Source organism: Heterodontus francisci, chromosome 1 (assembly GCF_036365525.1).
Source record: "Heterodontus francisci isolate sHetFra1 chromosome 1, sHetFra1.hap1, whole genome shotgun sequence".
NCBI classification, from domain to species: Eukaryota; Metazoa; Chordata; class Chondrichthyes; order Heterodontiformes; family Heterodontidae; genus Heterodontus; species Heterodontus francisci.
This window is the reverse complement of record NC_090371.1, coordinates 121,036,983-121,057,975: the sequence shown is the minus strand read 5'-3', so window position 1 is coordinate 121,057,975 and position 20,993 is coordinate 121,036,983. Positions and strand designations below refer to the sequence as shown.

At 42.0% G+C, this 20,993-nt stretch overlaps 1 protein-coding gene across 4 annotated transcripts in view; it reads left to right on the top strand.

The window, feature by feature from the left end:
* cep135 (centrosomal protein 135) overlaps positions 1-20,993 on the top strand; it is a 213,324-nt gene that overhangs the window by 183,104 nt on the left and 9,227 nt on the right. For all 4 annotated transcript variants that reach the window (XM_068035035.1, XM_068035028.1, XM_068035029.1 and 1 more), the window contains 5 exons: positions 1,443-1,498; positions 1,594-1,762; positions 5,874-5,984; positions 14,693-14,878; positions 18,211-18,420. In XM_068035035.1, the coding sequence (XP_067891136.1) occupies positions 1,443-1,498; positions 1,594-1,762; positions 5,874-5,984; positions 14,693-14,878; positions 18,211-18,420 (732 nt within the window). The remainder of the gene's footprint in view (positions 1-1,442; positions 1,499-1,593; positions 1,763-5,873; positions 5,985-14,692; positions 14,879-18,210; positions 18,421-20,993) is intronic.

Sequence of the window (20,993 nt, the reverse complement as noted above, 5' to 3'; positions counted from 1 at the left end):
TTATAGGTTTTCAGCCCTGTTCCTTTCAGGTCCGCCACTGCCCCAGACATCAGGTAGGTCCATTGAAAAGTCCAACGGAATCCTGACCCAATACAGGCCCTATTGTTTAGGCAGGCACTATGTTTTTAAAATTCCAACCTTAGCCTTTGATGACTAACTGCAGAATTGTGGGTTCTGGTGAAAAGTCATCGACATGAAACATAACTCTGATACTCTCTCCACAGATGCTGCCTGACCTGCTGAATATTTCCTGCATTTTCTGTTTTTATTATGTGGGCTTTGAATAGTCCTGCAATGTTGAAAATATTTTAATTTTTGATTAAAAAGAATGATGGAGACATTTAGCGACACTAGAAGTCCAAATAGCCCTGAGGTCCTTGTGAGAGAAGGGGTGAGGGAGTTTAATCTTGGCATTACAGAATTAGTGAAGGTGTCCAGAATCAGCTGCACCTTCCCATACTCTCTGGCCATTTAAGTAAAACTAAATTAGCAGTTGCTTCAACAGCTTAACATTCTGGTCAAGCAATAGGTGCTGCAGAAAGGAGATGGAATGTGAACATTTATTCTAGTAGTGGTATGCAAGGGAAAGTGGCTGGCTTCCCAAGAGACTACAGTAAGCTGAAACTGTACATGTATACCCATTCTTGTCTTTAACATTGCAGAATTTCTGAGGTGTCCACTTACCATTGGGTAAATGATTGAGCGTGGAAGCATTATGCGCATCCCCAGCGCTGAAATCATCTTGCTTTATGTTCTGCTTTGTTAATCCAACTTCTCCATTTCATTGTTGCCTTTTCACAAGTCAACAGTAATAACATGATCTGTTGCCACTTCAGACAGTGCATGAGGGAACAGAATAGTTGAAGTTATCCTTATCTCTGCATTGGGAAATATAGATGTGTTTGGATCTCATCTTTAAAATGTTCTCATTGACCATTCTTATGCAGAGGATAGATGAAGCAGAGAATATCCACTTTTAAAAGTACAATGTACTTACATTTGGAAGAGAAAGAAATACAAGGCAATGGGGAAAAAATAGGCTGTGGGATTCATTTTAGATTGCTGCAGCAAAGATCTAGCACAAACATGGTAGGCTGAGTGGTCTCCTGTGCCGTAACTTCTAGTGTGAAACCATGATTTTGGTGCCAAATTTAAAACATAGATTATTCATTCCCTTCCCAAGAAAGTTGGTGCAGTCACAAAACCAAATTGCAGTTTTGGATCCTCATTAGGTTATGTATAGGATAAATCTTTCAGTCAAAACTTCTCCCATCCATGTTACTATTAAGGCACAAGAATAGAATAAGGACAAAAAAAAAGTTCCTTTTTCCACAGAGTGAAGTTAAGAGTGAATTTGAACACTACTGGTGTACTAATGATGCGTCTTGTTTTCCTTTGCTCATAGAAGTGACCGATACAATTAGTGTTTTCTCCTTTTATAGGAAAAGGCCATAACTAATATGAAGATTACAGTGACTGAACTAGAATCTGCACTAGAGTAAGTACAATGATTAACACAACAGAATTGATGTACAAACTTGTATTTTTTAAACTTGATATATTAATTTTTTTTTAACTCTTTTTAATAATCAGTCTTTTGAACGACACTCTAAGTAACAGAGACCGGGAAATAAATTCCTTACGTCGACAACTGGATGCCATTCATAAGGAGTCGGAGGAATTAGAACAGTCTCGAGATGATGCTTTTAAAGAAAACCGTTGTTTGCAAGATGACTTGGCTCAAATGACGAGGGAAAATCAGGTAATATACATGATTTATTTAAATATTTAATCAAGTACAAATTGTACCTCCTTTATCGTACTTGTTATACAGAAATGCTCTTTCATCATACAAAACTGCATTTGCACTTTGATTTAGTAAAAACATTGCTTGATACATTTCTGAATTCATTCTACTTTGAGTTCTTAATTGTGATATACAGTGTAATCTTTGCATTTCATGCAAATGCCTAGATAGCCATGCAAAGTGATAAAATATTTGCATTTTTTTTCCAAAATTGACTTAATACTTCCAATTGTTTGGTATCAATGCAGCATGAAAATCTCAGTTAAAAAGATGCCAAATTCAAAGTTATTCCAAATGTGTTCTGCACAAAAGCCCACCAAGGTGCTGATCTGTTAGTGCAGAACTGCTGTTGCATAAGACCAAAAATGAATACAAATGACGGAGGCCATTTGGGCCCACTTTGCTCATTCATCTAGAAAGAGCCTACAGTTCAGTACAGAAAACTGCTCGCCACCACTTTATCAAGAGCAATTAGGGATGGGCAGTAAATGCTGGCCTTATCAGTGACATCTGCATCCCATGGTTGAATGCATAATAATAAACTTCTGGTGAATCTGCCCTGCTATATATCTCTTCTGAGGTGCGGTGACCAGAAATAAATGCAATATTCCAGATGCAGTCTAACCAAAGTTTTATACATAGAAACATAGAAAATAGGAGGAATAGGCCATTCGGCCCTTTGGGCCTGCTCCACCATTCAAATAAGATCATGGCTGATTGTCTTACTCAGTACCCTGTTCTCGCTTTCTCCCCATATCCCTTGATCCCTGTAGCATAACTTGAAACCCTATGTATTCCAGTCCCCTCACCAATTAGAAAATATTTTTATAACTATAGTGCAAAGCTGAGGCCACAGTACAGATCCCATTGGACACCATTAGTCGCATCCTGCCAATTAGAGTATGTATCCATTATCCCTATTCTCTGTCTTCTGCCTCCTAACCAATTCCCTACCCATGTTAATAGGTTGCCTCCAATTCCATGCACTTCGATTTTTCCCAATGGTCTCTTGTGTGGAACCTAATGAAATGCCTTCTAGAAGTCCATATAAATAAAATCCTGTGATATTTTTAGTTTTCTTTGTATCTCTGGTACTTTAACCTCTTCCTATACAATAATACAAATTAATTATTCAAGTCAGCTTTTCCTTATTTTCAATTACAGTATCACCTATGTCTGTCTTTAAGGGGCCCACATTACCCTTAACTACCCCCTTTCTCTGAATATGAATATCTTTGTAAAAACCTTTGGTGTTATCCTTGATTTCCCTCCCAGGTTTTTTCTCATGTTCCAATTCTACAGCTCTTACTACTTTCTTTGCATCCATTCACTGTTCTTTGTCTCTCACCACTGTTCTTTGTCTCTCACCGCTGTTCTTTGTCTCTCACCACTGTTCTGTGTATTCTTTGAACACCTTCCACTGTTAATCTGTACTTTTATCCATTAACAGCTCTGTCCAATCAGCTGTAGTCAATTTCATAGAATCATAGGAACGTACAGCATAGAAAAAGGCCAATCGGCCCATTGTACCTGAGCTAGCTCTTCGCAGTCGTGCTTAGTCTCTCATCCCCATTTCTTTGTTCGTAACCCTATAAGTTCTTCATCCTCGAGTACTTTTCCAACTCCCTTTTAAAAATATTTATGGAATCAGCTTTCATCAGTTTCAGGTAGAGCAGTCCTGATCCCAACTATTTTGCCTCAAGTAATCCTCAAGTATACTTCTAATCAATTCCACTATTTTATACAGTATTGAAGAAAGACAAATGGCTCTATCATTGCCTGCACCTGCTTTGTTACCCTTTTTGAAAATAGGCACACGTGAGCCTGTTTCCAATCTACCGCCATCATTGACTTCTGCTTAATGAGTATCAATGCCTCACAAATCTGTCTTGTCTTTCACAGTAGTGCAGATCGTGTACTCCTGAGGATTTGTTTGTTGTCTTTTGTAGCTTGTGTAGGATTTCAATTCTTTTATATTTAAATTTTGAACTCTGCGCTATTTGGGGTGGGCCTGTTGTTCATTTTCCTCAGTGAATACTTGGAGGGAAGTCATTCAATGCCTGAGTTATTTTGTGTTCCTCTTTTAAAGTTCTTACCTCTTCCCTGATTACTCTTTACTGTTAAAATAAAGACATTTCGTTCTTTTGTGTTTTATGCTTTTTTTCAAAGTCCCCTTTGACTTTTTTACTATCTTTTAACATATTTCAGTATGTTTCTACATTCATCCAAGTAAACCTCTTCTTTAGTCCCCTGCAGGATTTGTATAGGTTCTTTCTCCTCATTTCACTTTTATTAATTTGTTAATCCATTTATTCACACTTGTTTCGTCTACGCATGCTGATCCAAGGAATAAACTTACCTTATATGCTGCGTATTATCCTGCCTTTAAAGATGTTGCACTTGGCTTCTATAACAGTAGCTTTGGCTCCTATGTGTCAGCCTTGGCTCCTATGTGTCAGCCTTGGCTGAGTTGGAGCACTCTTACATCTGAGTCAGAAGGTCATGGGTTCACGCCACACTGCAGAGATCAGCACATAATCTAAGGTGACATTTCAATATAGTCCTGAGGGAGGGCTGCATTGTCTGAGGCTTCATCTTTCGGATGTTGCATTAAACCGAGGCCTTAACTGTCCTTTCAGATCCCATGACAATATTCGAAGAAGAGCAGATGAGTTCTAGTGTCCAGGCCAATATTTATCCCTTAATAAATGTAATGAAAATAGATTAGCTGGTAATTTATCTCATTGTTTGTAGGACCTTCATGTGTGCAAATTGGCAACTGTGTTATTCTACATTAACAACAGTGAGTCCACTTTAAAAGCTCCTCATAGGCTGTGAAGCACTTTGGGGCATCCTGAGGGTATGAAAGAAGCTATATAAATGCAAGGTCTTTCTTTGAAATGTGGTTTAGTAAATGCCCCCCCCCCACCCCTTTCCCCAACCCCCCCCCCCCCCCCACCCCTTTCCAAAATCAATTTGCTCTAAGTACCAATTGTTTCAGATTTTGGAGTCACCTTGATGACACTATTCTGTAAGAAAGACAGACCTGCATTTATATGGCCCCTTACATGACCACCAGACATCTCAAAGCGCTTTACAGTCAATGAAGTACTTTTTGAAGTGTAGTCACTGTTGTAATCCAGGAAACGGGAAAGACAATGAAGATGCTTAATATTTCTTGGAAATTAACCTGTTTTAAATTGTATATACCTGGGTCCCTGTCCTTAGTATTTCTGAATTCCTGATCATGTTGAACTTGATCATTTTATGGAGCGCGACAACTTCTGTTGTCTTTTGCCAAGTCAAGATGCGTATTGTTTCTTGTGGCTTACCTGACAAAACTTAAGTCATGAAGTGGTGATGCATTATTTTATTATGAAACAATTATTAACGTTACATGTTATGGAGGGACAAAGTTATGCTCAGAGCTTTCTTGAGATAATGTGCTGGTGTGTATGGGCCATGTTATGGCTAACAAAGAAAAACTGGATATTCCAACTATTCTAACACTGAGTTCCTCTGTGTAATTTACACATTACAATGCACATCTGTCTTCAACTGCAGAATGGTGCTCCTAAGTTTCAGTATAAGCCGGAATGCTCTAATATGCACAACCAGGGAATCTAAAGTACGATGATTTAATAAATTTCAGGAGTCAGGACTTGCACTGGGATTTTAAATATTATAATGGCATATGATTTTGCACTTGCCTGTTTAGAGATGCAGTGTGGCATTAATGGTATCTGAAGTTTCCTTGTTGAATATCTTGTTGGATACAATAATGTAATCAAGGTAAGTTCAACATTTGAAACAATTAGTACCCAGAGCACCTTGTGGAAGTTACTTTAGGTACAGATGAAATGGGACCATAGTCTGATGCCATCAACAAAGCATTCTATTCAATATTTTTGCTTTAGAAATGGTAAATACAGTAAGCAGAAAGTATAACCTATGATAATTGTGATTATTTTGCTTTTTGTCTTTAATAAGTAGTTTAGTAATTATGTGTATATTATACTAAATTAATAAGGAGCTTACTGGTACCCTCCACAAATTTTCATCCTAGGCAATCAACAATGAACTAGAACAAGCTTTGCATGAAAAGGATGAATTCAAATCAAGAGTGCATAGCTACATCAATGAGGTGGCAAGAATAGAGAGCTTAATGGTTGCCAAGGTAAGAAGTAAAAGCAAGACTTGCATTTATAGAGCACTTTTCACAACCACCAGACGTTTTACTCTTTACAGCCAATTAAGTACTTTTGAAGTGTAGTCACTGTTGTAATGTAGGAAAATTCAGCAGTTAATTTGTGCACATCAAGATCCCACAAACAGCAATTTAATAATGACCAGATAATCAGTTCTTGTGATGTTGATTGAAGGATAAATATTGGCCAGGACACAGGGGATAACTCCACTGCTCTTTTTCGAAACAGTGCCATCGGATCTTTTACGCTCACCTGAGAGGCCTGACTGAGCAGCTCATCTGAAAGATGGCACCTCTGACAGCGAGCGCTCCCTCAGTACTGCACTGGAGTGTCAGTTTTGATTTTTGTCTTCAAGTCCTGGAGTGGGACTTTGAACCTGGAACCTTGTGACTCAGAGGCAAGAGTGCTACCAACTGAGCCACTGCTGACACTCAAGTGCAAGTGATAAAAGATGATCAGAAACCTAGTACATTTGCTTGTTGTTAACCATAACAACGTATTTTCTTACTTAGAGCTGGATTCTTAATGTAAGTTTTGAACAGAGTAAGACTGATCATTCTCTAAAAAATTATCTAAGTTATTCAGCCAATTGATTGACTTGTCTTTCAGCCAACTGAACACATTTTGGTATTGTGCACACATTAATATCTTCATCAGATCCTGCTGACAGAAGAATTGTGACATTGTAATAGTAAAACAGAAAGAAATCCATCTTTTTTGCCTTTAATTTATTCAATTAGTTATTTCTTTATTTAGCGATTGCTGAAAGTAATCCAGTTGAGTCAATGGAATTTTAATGCCCTTTCATATAAGCTTTTGGTAGGAGACAGTGATATTTTATGAATGTATCCAAGAGTTCTATTAAGTATTTAATTCATGGATACAGTATTTGATTACAAAATTAGCTGGTTGATCGATTTAGAATCCAGAACATGATTGGAAAAAATGCCTTATTAGAATTTTGAATGGATGGAAATTACATTCAAGCTATGTAATATAGTTAGAATACTAATGATTATTGTCGAAAATCAGTTTTAGTTCCAAACATGCTTGTAGAACAAATTACCTTGCTTTCTAAATAAACTGCAAATTGGCATCAGTGCAGTAGATTCAGATGTTACAGGCCAGTCCTCATTAAAATTAACATCTGTTACCTGCATTATCTTGCTTTTAAGTGGCTCAAACTGCAAAAATTATAAGTTATATTTTCAAAAACTCTTAGCTGAGAACAGACTTACTGGGCTGAATTTTACCAGCCCCTCGATGCTGCGGGTCGCGGGGTGGGACTGGTAAAATTCTGTGGGGAGAGGCCCACCTCGAAGTGCAACGTCAAGAAGGACCCACCGCATATATCTGGCGGCGGGGCGACCTCAGTGCAGCCCCTCCACTGCCTGGTGGAGGGCCTTTCATCTGCATATTTAAATCAACCAAAATGATATGCAAATAAACTTGCCTGCAGATGGCAGCTGTCCCACGCCAATTTTACCACCACAAAACGCAGCTCGCGCGCCTTCGGAACTCCATAAGGAGTTCCGAGACGAGAACCTGGCGGGAGGGGGGAGTAATAAAATTTTCGGGTGGGGGGAGGACCAAGGAAAACATTTTTTATTGGCTGTGGGGATGGTGGGAAAGGGCAAAGAGTGAAAAGTTTGGAGTTTAAAAGTCGGGACTGTCAGTAAAAGTTTTTCGGAGGGGAGAGGGAAATAAAATTATTTTGTGACCATTAGGGGGGGGGGTGGTGGTCGAAGTAGCGCCTTCATGTTGCATTTAATGATTTTATTAACATTTGAATTGATGGTCTCTTTAAAATTGTAAATCAGCGGTCAGGGCTTGAAGCCCTTTAAAAATGGCACTGGTGCCTGCACAGTGGCGTCAGACGCCATTGCCAGGACACAGCGGGCACCCCCTCTACGTCACCGGGGCGACAGCTCTGCCCCCTCTATTTAAATCAGCCCCAGTGCGTAATATCACGGGGGCTCAGGGACAGCGCATCCACGCGGGATGCACGCCGCCATCAAAGTGCGTCGCCACAAACTGCAGTACACTCGTAAAATTCAGCCCACCGTCTTTGGTTTCAATTCCATTTCAAATCTTGGTCTCATTTTTCTGCAGTGCAGCTTCCTAGGCTATTAATTCTCAGTGATGGTAATGCCATTGAAAGGGTGATAGTTAGATGCTTGTTGGAAATGGTCGCTGCTTGGCACTTTTATTTTTATTCATTCATGGAATGGAGGCGTAACTGGCCAGGCCAGCATTTATTGCCCATCCCTAATTGCCCTTGAGGAGGTGGTGGTGAGCTGCCTTCTTGAACCGCTGCAGTCCATGTGGGGTAGGTACACCCACAGTGCTGTTAGGAAGGGAGTTCCAGGAATTTGGCCCAGCGACAGTGAAGGAATGGCGATATAGTTCCAAGTCAGGATGGTGTGTGACTTTGAGGGGAACTTGCAGGTGGTGGTGTTCCCATGTATTTGCTGTCCTTGTCCTTCTAGTTGGTAGAGGTCGCGGGTTTGGAAGGTGCTGTCTAAGGAGCCTTGGTGCATTGCTGCAGTGCATCTTGTAGATGGTACACACTGCTGCCACTGTGCGTCAGTGGTGGAGGGAGTGAATGTTTGTAGATGGGGTGTCAATCAAGCGGGCTGCTTTGTCCTGGATGGTGTCGAGCTTCTTGAGTGTTGTTGGAGCTGCACCCATCCAGGCAAGTGGAGAGTATTCCATCACAATTCTGACTTGTGCCCTGTAGATGGTGGACAGGCTTTGGGGAGTCAGGAGGTGAGTTACTCGCCTCAGGATTCCTTGCCTCTGACCTGCTCTTGTAGCGCTGGTATTTATATAGCTACTCCAGTTCAGTTTTTGGTCAATGGTAGCCCCTAGGATGTTGATAGTGGGGGATTCAGCGATGGAAATGCCATTGATTGTCAAGGGGAGATGGTTAGATTCTCTCTTGTTGGAGTTGGTCATTGCCTGGCACTTGTGTGGTACAAATGTTACTTGCCACTTATCAGCCCAAGCCTGGATATTGTCCAGGTCTTGCTGCATTTCTACACAGACTGCTTCAGTATCTGAAGAGTCACGAATGGTGCTGAACATTGTGCAATCATCAGCGAACATCCCCACTTCTGAACTTATGATTGAAGGAAGGTCTTTGATGAAGCAGCTGAAGATGGCTGGGCCTAGGACACTACCCTGAGGAACTCCTGCAGTGATGTCCTGGAGCTCAGGTGATTGACCTCCAACAACCACAGCCATCTTCCTTTGCGCTAGGTATGACTCTAACCAGCGGAAGGTTTTCCCCCGATTCCCATTGACCTCAGTTTTGCTAGGGCTCCTTGATGCCATACTCGGTCAAATGCTGCTTTGATGTCAAGGGCAGTCACTCTCATCTCACCTATTGAGTTCAGCTCTTTTGTCCATGTTTGAACCAAGGCTGTAATGAGGTCAGGAGCTGAGTGGCCCTGGTGGAACCCAAACTGAGCGTCACTGAGCAGGTTATTGCGAAGCCAGTGCCGCTTGATGGCACTGTTGATGACACCTTCCATCACTTTACTGATGATTGAGAGTAGGCTGATGGGGCGGTAATTGGCCGGGTTGGACTTGTCCTGCTTTTTGTGTACAGGACATACCTGGGCAATTTTCCACATTGCAGAGTAGATGCCAGTGTTGTAGCTGTACTGGAACAGCTTGGCTAGGGGCGCGGCAAGTTCTGGAGCACAGGTCTTCAGTACTATTGCCAGAATATTGTCAGGGCCCATAGCTTTTGCGGTATCCAGTGCCTTCAGTCGTTTATTGATTTCACGCGGAGTGAATGGAATTGGTTGAGGTCTGGCATCTGTGATGCTGGGGACTTCAGGAGGAGGCAGAGATGGATCATCAACTCGTCACTTCTGGCTGAAGATTGTTGCAAATGCTTCAGCCTTATCTTTCGCACTGATGTTCTGGGCTCCCCCATCATTGAGGATGGGGATATTTGTGGAGCCACCTCCTCCAGTTAGTTGTTTAATTGTCCACCACCATTCGCAGCTGGATGTGGCAGGACTGTAGAGCTTAGATCTGATCCGTTGGTTATGGGATCACTTGCTCTGTCTGTCGCATACTGCTTACGCAGTTTGGCATGCAAGTAGTCCTGGGTTGTAGCTTCACCAGGTTTACACCTCATTTTGAGGTATGCCTGGTGCTGCTCCTGGCATGCCCTCTTGCACTCTTCATTGAACCAGGGTTGGTCTCCTGGCTTGATGGTAATGGTAGAGTGGGGGATATGCCAGGCCATGAGGTTACAGATAGTGGTTGAGTACAATTCTGCTGCTGCTGATGGCCCACAGCGCCTCATGGATGCCCAGATTTGCATTGCTAGATCTGTTCGAAATCTATCCCATTTAGCACGGTGATAGTGCCACACACAACACGATGGACGGTATCCTCAATGTGAAGGCGGGATTTCGTCTCCACAAGGACTGTGAGGTGGTCACTCCTACCAATACTGTCATGGACAGAAGCATCTGTGGCAGGCAGATTGGTGAGGTCGAGGTCAAGTATGTTTTTCCCTCGTGTTGGTTCCCCCACCACCTGCCGCAGACCCAGTCTAGCAGCTGTGTCCTTTAGGACTTGGCCAGCTCGGTCAGTAGTGGTGCTACCGAGCCACTCTTGGTAATGGACATTGAAGTCCCCCACCCAGAGTACAAGTTGTACCCTTCTGTGCTGCAAATGTTACGTGCCATTTATCAGCCCAAGCCTAAATGTTATCCAGGTTTGCTGCAAATGGGCACAGACTGCTTCAGTATCGGAAGAGTTGTGAATGGTACTTAATAATGTACAGTCGTCAGCGAACATCCCCACTTCTGACCTTATGTTGCAGGGCAGGTCATTAATGAAGCAGCTGAAGGTGGTTGGGCCTAGGACACTACTCTGAGGAGCTCCTGCAGCGATGTCCTGGGGCTGAGATGATTGGCTTCCAACAATCACAACCATCTTTCTGTGCGCTCGGTATGACTCCAACAAGCGGAGAGTTTCCCTCCGATTCTCATTGACTTCAATTTTACTGGGGCTCCTTGATGCCATACGGTCAAATGCTGCCTTAACATCAAGGGCTCTCACCTCACCTCTGAAGTTCAGCTCTTTTGTCCATGTTTGGACTGAGGCTGTAATGAGGTCTGGAGCTGAGTGGCCCTGGCAGAACCCAAACTGAGCATCAGTAAGCAGGTTATTGCTATGTAAGTGCTGCTTACACTCTTAGTAACACCTTCCAACACTTGGCTGATGGTTGAGAGTAAACTGATGGGGCAGTTATTGGCTGTATTGGATTTGTCCTGCTTTTTGTGGACGGGACATACCTGGGCAATTTTATATATTGTCAACTAGATGCCAGTGTTGTTGCTGTACTAAAACAGCTTGCTCAGGGTGTAATTAGCTCTGGAGGACAAATCTTCAATACTATACCTGGGAAGTTGCCAGGGCCCTTAGATTTGCTGTATCTAGTACTTTCAGCTGTTGCTTGATATCACATGGACTGAATCGAATTGGCTGAAGACTGGCATCTGTGATGGTGGGGACCTGAACAGGAGGCCAAGATGGATAATTCAATCAGCATTCCTGGCTGAAGATGGTTGCAGATGCTTCAGCCTTTTCTTTTGCACTGGTATGATGGGCTCCACCACCTTTGAGGCTGGGGATGTTTTTGGAGCCTCCTCCACTGGTTAGTTCTTTAATTGTCCACCACCATTCATGACTGGATGTGCCAGGATTACGGAACTTTGATCTGATCTGCTGGTTGTGGGATTGTTTAGTCTGTCTATAGCATGCTGTTTCTGCTGTTTAGCACGCATGTATTCCTGTGTTGCAGTTTCACCTGATGCTGCTCCTTGAGTGATCTCCTATAGTCCGCATTGAACCAGGGTTGGTTCCCTGGCTTGATACTAATGGTAGAGTGAGGGAAATGCCAGGTCATGAGGTTAACGATTGTGGTTGAATACAATTCTGCTGTAACTGATGGCCCACAGCGCCTCATGGATACTGAGTTTTGACCTGCCAGGTCTGTTCTGAGTCTATCCCATTTAGCACGGTGATAGTGTCACACAACATGATGGAGGGTGTCCTCATTGTGAAGTTGGGACTTGGCCTCCACAAGAATCGTTCAGTGGTCACTCCTACCAGTACTGTCATGGACAGATACATCTGTTACAGGTAGTATGGTGAGAATGAGGTCAAGTAGGTTTTTCCCTCTTGTTGGTTCTCTCACCACCTGCCACAGACCCAGCCCGGCACGGCACATATGTCCTTCAGGAAGAGGCCAGCTAGGTCAGCCACTCTTGGTGATGGACTTGAAGGCACTCACCCAGTGTACATTCTGTGTCCTTGCTACCCTTAATGTTTCTTCCAAGTGGTTTTCAACATGGAGGAGTATTGATTCATCAGCTGAGGCAGGGCGGTAGGTGGTAATCAGCTGGAGGTTTCCTTGCCCATGTTTGACCTGATGCCATGAGATTTCATGGGGTCTGGAGTCAATGTTGATGACTCCCAGGGCCACACCCTGTATACCACTGTGCTGCCACCTCTGATGAGTCTGTCCTGCTGGTGGGACAGGATGTCCCCAGGGATGGTAATAGTGGTGTCTGGGACATTGGCTGGAAGGTATGCTTTGTTGAATATAATTATGTTAGGCTGTTGCTTGACGAGTCTGTGGGACAGCTCTCCCAATTTTGGCACAAGTCCCGAGATGTTAGTGAGGAGGATTTTGCAGGATTGACTGGACAGGGTGTACCTTTGTCATTTCCAGCGCCAGGGTTGATGCCAGGTGGTCCGTCCAGTTTTTTTATTCTTCAACTTTTCCGTAGCAGTTTGACACAACTGAGTGGCTACTAGGCCTTTTCAGAGGGCAGTTAAGAGTCAACGGTGTTGCTGTGGGCCTGGAGTCACATCTGAGCAAGACCAGGTAGGAAAGCAGATTTCCTCCCCAAAGGACATTAGTGAACCAGATAAGTTTTTACAGCAGTTTCCTGATTTCCAGCAAAATTGCAAGAACATTATGAAAGAGCAACAGCGCAAACTTTTACTGAAGTAATGGTGCTGCTCTCTTACAGTTGTTTCTGAGGCAGACTGTAATGGACATAGACCACTACTTGAGGTGCAGTTACTCCATATCAGTCATGGCCCAGCAGCACGAAAATATTCAAAAGAGTTGTATCATTTTATTAAAGGGGAAGACAATAACAATGAAAGAACGCAACTTTTGGTGTATGTAATTAAGAACTCATCAGTACTCACCCGCATCTGTCATGTTAAATATTTGTTGTTCAAATCACCAGTAAATCTCCAAGAATTATTTCTTTTCTGAAGTTTCCATTGTGCATGCCCTTTAAGGTGAACGCCATGTTTAAGGCTTAAGATGCACCCAGAGCTTCTCCTTCCTATTGTGGCTGCAGCCAATACTGGGCCCAAATGCATCTGCACAATTAAAATGAGGTCCCATAGGAAGTTTGGGCATTCAGCTCCTGAACCCACAGGTTGCACTCCCTGTTCACTCTCCTCTTAATTGTTGGCTGACAACGCTGGGAGAGGAAGGATAGTTCTACTGAGTTTTGTGTGAAATTAACCTGTTCTGTTAAAAATAATTTTGTCTTGTGAAAAGCAACTGGAGGTTTCATAATCAATATTTTCTATATATGTGAAATGCCCACGCAAAACTCATCCTACCTTGGCCATTGGTTGTCAATGGGAATAGCTACACAGATTTGTTAGATTACAACATAAATTGGAGGAGGAGAACGCCATTTGGCCCTTTGAGCCTACTCCGCCATTCAATATGATCATGGCTGATCTACCTCAGCTCCACCTTCACACACTATCCTCATATCTCTTAATTTCCTTAGTACCCAAAAATCGATCAACCTCTGTCTTTAATATACTCAATGACTGAGCATTCACAACCCTCTGGGGTAGAGAATTCCAAAGATGCACAACCCTTTGAGTGAAGTAATTTCTCCTCACATCAGTCTTAAATGGCTGACCTCTTATTCTGAGACAGTGACCCCTAGTTCTACACTGCAGTCAGGGGAAACATCCTCCCAGCATCTACCCTATCAAACAAACCCCTTAAAAATTTTATATGTTTCAAATAGATTACCTCGTTGTTCTAAATTTTAGATTAGAGATACAGCACTGAAACAGGCCCTTCGGCCCACCGAGTCTGTGCCGACCATCAACCACCCATTTATACTAATCCTACACTAATCCCATATTCCTACCAAACATCCCCACCTGTCCCTATATTTCCTTACCACCTACCTATACTAATGACAATTTATAATGGCCAATTTACCTACCAACCTGCAAGTCTTTGGCTTGTGGGAGGAAACCGGAGCACCCGGAGAAAACCCACGCAGACACAGGGAGAACTTGCAAACTCCACACAGGCAGTACCCAGAATCGAACCCGGGTCCCTGCAGCTGTGAGGCTGCAGTGCTAACCACTGCGCCGCCCTAAATTCTTGGGAATAAAGGCCTAGTCTACTCAATCTCTCCTCACAGGACGATCCCCTCAACACAGGAATCAGTCTCGTGAATCTTGTTGCACTTACCGATGGATCAGTACCTAATAATGATGAAGAAAGGAGAATCAGGTTTGGTCTGTATGTTGTGTAGGTATTTGTCAGTCTGAAAGACTCACTTATCTTTTTTGTTAATAATAGGAACAAGAACTCCATCATATCCTGGAGCAATTCCGAATGGCAAGTAATCAGGCTGAGAATTGGGAGCATAAGGCCCATCAAGCGGAGGGAGAGAGCACTTCAATTCGACTGGAGCTCATGTCTGTAGATACAGAGAGACGACATCTTGGGGAAAGAGTGGTCAAGCTTGAAAAGGAAATACAGGAGGTATTAGATATCAATAAAGTCCGTAAAATTTAAAATATAGTTTTATACATAAAACTTAATATCCTATTAGTCACTTTAAGTAGTGTATGAACAGGAGTAGGCCATTTGGCACCTTGATCCTGTTCTGCCATTCAGTGAGAATCATGGCTGATCTGCAACGTAACTCCATGTTACCACCTTTGCCCCATATCATATAACAAAAATTGATCAATCTCATTGAAAATTTACAATTGATCGAGCATCAGTTGCTGTTTGTGGAAAAAAGTAGCAAACTTCTACCACCCTTTTTGTCTAGACATGTTTCCTAATTTCACTCCTGAAAGGTCATAGTCGTTTATGACACAGACGGAGGCCATTCGGTCCATCAAGTCCATGCCAAGCAATCCAGTCAGTTCCACTCCCCCACTCAATCCCCATAACCCTGCAACATTATTTCCTTGAAGTGTCCATCCAATTTCCTTTTGAAATCATTGATTATCTCCGCTTCCACTACCCTCGTGGGCAACGAGTTCCAGGTCATTACCACTCTCTGGACCCACAAACCAGAAGAAATAGTGGCCAGAATGTTATCAAATGGTTGGGTGTCACACAGCTGAGACCAAAAGCAAGTCATGAACTCGCGTAGGCCTGCAGCAGGACCCTAGGCGGCATTTTACCACCAGCGGCCAATTAAAAGGTTGCCGCTGGCATCGCCATCCAGTTGAGGATGATCGCCGCTGAGGCTGCAGGAAGAAGAGGAGGGTGTCTCCATGCTGAGGCATCCTTGAAGGTAAGTTTTTTTTTTACTGTCAGGGGCCAGGTAGGCAAACCACAGCAATCGGTGGGGGGGGTGCAGCCTCCAGCAGTGGTGCCGGAGCCGCAGGGGCACCATTGACCCCAGGGGGCCCTCCCTGGGTCATGGAGCAGCCATAAATGAGGTCCCCCTTTCCGGGAACCTGCTGGGAGGCTGGTAGGGTTCATCCGGCCGTCTCCCCACGCAGTGGCGACCCCTCCCAAAGCCAGTGAAATTGGGGCAGGAAGGGGCTCTTAATTAGCTACTTAATTGATTTAATTGGCCACCTGCCTTCAGTTGGGGGCAGCCATGCCACTCTGATCCCTGCTGCCCTCCCAATACCTTCCACTGCCCATCTCCAGAAGACTGTTGAAATCCAGCTGGTTTCTGTCAATCCACCCTATCTGTTACCCTTAATATTTTGAAAACTTCCATCATCACCTCTTAAACTTCAAAATTCCAGGAATACAACACTATTTTATTTAATCGCTCCTCATAATTTGGAGTCCAGGTATCATGCTAGTAAAGTTATGCTGCACTTCCTCCAAGGTCAGTCTATCCTTATTAAGGTATGGTGACCAGAACTGCACACAGTACTCTGGGTAGGTGTAGCTGAAGCATGACTTCTACTCCCCTGTATTCTGTCCTTTAGATGTAAAAGCCAGCATTTCATGAGCCATTTTGATTATTTTCTGTACCTGTTCATGACATTTTAATGATCTATGTACCTAGACTCCCAAGTCTCTCGCCATCATTTAAAAAGTCTCCTGTTCAATCCTTTTTATGTCCAAAGTGGATGTTCTTACATTTGTCTATATTAAAATCCATTTGCCACAGTTTTACCCATTCACTTAATGAATGAATATCTCTTTGTAATTTTATGCTTCTATCTACACTCCTTACAATGCTGCCTTATGTTTGTTACATCAGCAAATTTGGATATATGATTTTCTATGCCTATGTCATCATCTAACTCATTAATAAATACAGTGAATCGTTAAGGCTGCATCACAGATCCTTGCAGTGGACCACTTGTCACATCACGCCAATTAGCATAGCTTCCCATTAACTCTACTTTCTGTCTCCTGCTGCTCAGCCGATTTCCAATCAAGTCAATAATTTGCTTTCAATTCCATGAGCTTCAAATTTAGCTGACAGTCTCTTATGATGGACTTTATCAAATGCCTTCTGGAAGTCTGTATAAATAACATCTGTAGATATTTCCCTGTCTACTACTTTAGTCACCTCTTCAGAAAATTAAATCATACAGCAATCATGTGAAGAGAAGTCATCTGGAAGCACTTTGCTGTAAATTAACACCTTCCTTTGATTGAAAGACTCTTCCATGTGATATAGAAATAGATGTTCACCAGCATCGAATAGCAGGATCCTCATGGAGAGCATTCGCAAGCCAACACAAAATTCATATAGTTGATCAGTTTTAAAACAAATCAGAAGGCATCTTTTTTTCTTTAAGCTGTCACTGCTGAACAAAGTAGTATTTAATGGGAATTGCATTAAAGAGACACACTGATTGTGTAAAAGCCAAGTAATCAATCTTGGCTAATGTGAGATGGGCATTCTCATGAAGATTGATTGGCCAGTAAGGCTAGTGACATTTTTTGCCGAAAGCCCCAGCACAATATCATTGCAGATTATCAAAACAGTTACCTCATTGTGCATTTCTGCAGCAGGATCAATACATATTGGAATATACATTTGGTCAACTAGGGACAATCAATGACTTCAAAAGGAAATTGGATGACTGCTTAAAGGCAATAAATTTGCAGGGCTACGGGGATCGAGAGGGGGAGTGGGACTGACTAGATAGCTCCATGGAGAGCCAGCATGGACTCGATGGGCCGAATGGCCTCCTTCTGTGCCGGAAATGACTCTGTTACTCTGGTCAGGCTTCCAAACCTCAGCAATTCACTTTTTCGAGCATAATTTCCTTCAAAATGCAGCCGTGTAGTCTTGAATTTTTTTCTTCCTACTTTAACCTTTCCTTTCCTATCAAATTTATTCACTCAACAAATCTTTAATAATTAGCGATTGTTTCTCCCCTTTTTTTTCTAGTATGTTTAACATTTGCTGTATGCTGCCTTCTGCCTGACTTAAAATGCCACCCCAGGAGCGGTAGGCCCAGGGAATTATTGCCGCGACCACAGTGACTGCTGGGAAGAGGGTGAAAGGTCATTCCCCACCAATTTGGAGGACCTACCACCTCATTTCTGCTGGACAGGAGGCCTGAAAGTGTAGCCCAAACTTTATGTAGTGGAGTATGAAAAGATTACAGACTGCTGCTGGTGGAATTTCCTTAAAAGTAATGCACCATGTGATTACACCTTATGCGACATCTGTCAACATGCTGTTGTATTTAGAGGTTGAACTTTTATTAAAGAATAAGGAAGAACATCACATTTTTTTATTTTCATATTTACTTGTTTATAGATTGTGCCCTCAATGAACTTTCATACTATGGTTTACTGTAATTTCTATGTTAATGTGCCAAATGTATGCATATTTTGTGTGCTTTACTTTAAATTCTCCTTTAATTTAGCACCTGTCTGCCCAACAAACATATGAGAAAGAGATTTCATGTACTGCTAAAAGCATGTCGAAACTGGAGGAAGAGTTACGACAGACACAAGCTGAGAAATGCCATGTTTTAGGGGATCTGACTTCAGTCAGAGAACTGTGTGCCCAACTGGATTCCAATAAGGAATTGTTGTCGCGGCAACTTGCTTCTAAGAATATGGAACATGAAAGGGTATGGTTCGATGAGATATTGGCTATGCTTAATTTGCACTTAATTTAAACTAAGATTTTTAAATGTTAAATTAAAATGACTATATAACAGTCAAGAACTGTCTATATAATCATTAGTAATTGTAGGTTTGTGTTTCCTGCTTTTGTGAACCCATTTCCTAAATATAACAGGCTACAGATGTGACTTTAAGAAGGTTAAATCAGATGGTAACGTTTCAGGACTTCGACTTTGGAGTAGCAGGTCAAGAGCACATTACAATATAAGTCACCTTCAAAATTATCATTTAAAGTGAGCTTAAAATTGTACATTTTCTCAGCACACTTAATATTGTTACCAGAGCCTCCATTATATACTGGATTTTTGCAGTCGTTCATGTTAGTTATTCCTACCGAATGTCTAGAAGGATGGAATGTGAATATATTGTAATCACTCTGTGGCAAGTTCTTCATTATAGTAAAATAGGGTTGCATTGTGAGTCTTTAGTAGATCAGCCTCTAAATGAGAGCCATTATGGAGCTATAGGTTACCATTATTCCATGTAGAGTTACTTGACGCAGCACTGAAGAAAATATTTACATGGTCGCCTAGACTTGAGCATATAATCTAGGCAGACACTCCAGTGTAGTATTGAGGCGCCCTGCACTGTTGGAGTTGCTGGGTTTTAGGTGAGATGTTAAAATCGTGATAGATGCCGTCAGATGTATGAAAAAGATCCCACGTTAGTATTTGAAGAAGAACAGGTGTCTTGGCCATTTCTTTTATCCCTCAACAACATCACTAAAACAGATTATCTGGTGTTACTCATTGCTGGTTATGTGGGAACTTGAGGTGTGGAAATTGGCTGCTACATTTCCCACATTATAACAGTGACTACACTTCAAAAATACCTTGTTGGCTCTAAAGCACTTTAGGACTGCCTGCGGTCATGAAGAGCGTGATACAAATGTAAGTTCTTGTTCAGCTATGAAGAGAGACTGAAAAGGCTAGGGTTGTTTTCCTTAGAGCAGAGAAGGCTGAGGGGAGATATGATTGAGGTATACAAAATTATGAGGGGCATTGGTAGGTTAGATAGGAAGAAACTTTTTCTCTTAGTGGAGGGGTGAATAACCAGGGGGCATAGATTTAAGGTAAGGTGCAGGAGGTTTAGAGGGGATTTGAGGAAAAATGTTTTCACCCAGAGGGTGGTTGGAATCTGGAACGCACTGCCTGAAGAAGTGGTAGAGGCAGGAACCCTCACAACATTTAAGAAGTATTTAGATGAGCACTTGAAACGCCATAGCATACAAGGCTACGGGCCAAGTGCTGGAAAATGGGATTAGAATAGTTAGGTGCTTGATGGCTGGCACAGACACGATGGGCCAAAGGGCTGTATAACTCTATGACTCTAAAAAAAAAAATTTATATTAAAAACTAAGGACTGCCACATTATAATGTAACATTAAAGAGTTCTCTAGTCCTGAAGGTCTCCCAAGTAAGCAAGGAAATAATATTTAGTCATTCTTTTTACATATGGGCTGAATAAAATAGGAATAAAGCAAAAGCCCAGTGCCAATGCTTACTTATAGTGAAGAACAGTTGAAGTTAGCTGTTAATTGATTTGCTCTAGAATGCATATTAGATGTAAGGCCAAAGTTTTCTAAAATGGTTCTGCAATGCTTAATTGGTACCTGATCTTCATTTACTTTTTGTAGCTCAGTATTATAATTCCTGATCTCCTCATGATTTCGACAAAGGTCTTTTCGACATGCATTTTTACGGTTTTCAGAAAATAATTATAAGTGAGGGAGGTCATTCTTAATTCACATCTTAATTCATTCATCCAGGAGGATCCTAAATTTCTTCCTGTGGTGGCATCTAATTGTTTCGTAAATGATCCCAGTGTTGTCACCTCCACTATTTTTATCTAGGTGTCCATTCCACATGTTGATCGCTTTTTGTGAACTACAATTTCCTCATTTAAATCCTAAATTTACCTCTTATTGGTTTGAACCTATATACCCTCGTTCTCCTCTTGCAGTTTTAATTGATTAAATGTGATTTACCTTTTCCTTACTTTAGTTAATTTACATATGTACAAATGATCTGTAAGATACTTCTTTTCCAGGCTGAGAGTCCCAAATTTTTAGAATTTTACATCATAGTTCAGACCTTTGACACTCGGGATCAAACTTGTAGTTCCTCTCTACACTACCTCCATTGTTTGAATGTCTCTCTGCAAATGCTACATTCCTGTTTTTAAAAAAATGGAAAGCAGCTACAGGCCTGTCAGCCTAACAACAGTGGTGGTAAAACCTTTAGAGACTATAATCCAGAACAACATTATTTGGAAAACTATGGGCTATTAAATGAAAGTCAACATGGATTTGTTAAAGACAAATCATGCTTGACTAACTTGACCAGCTTCTTTGAAGTAACGAAGAGGGCTGATAAAGATAATGCAGTTGAGGTTGTGTATATGGATTTTCAAAAGATGTTTGACAAAGTACGACATAATAGACTTGTTAGCAAAATTAAAGCCGATGGGACTAAAGGTAAGGTGGCAGCATGGATATAAAATTGGCTAAGGGATATAA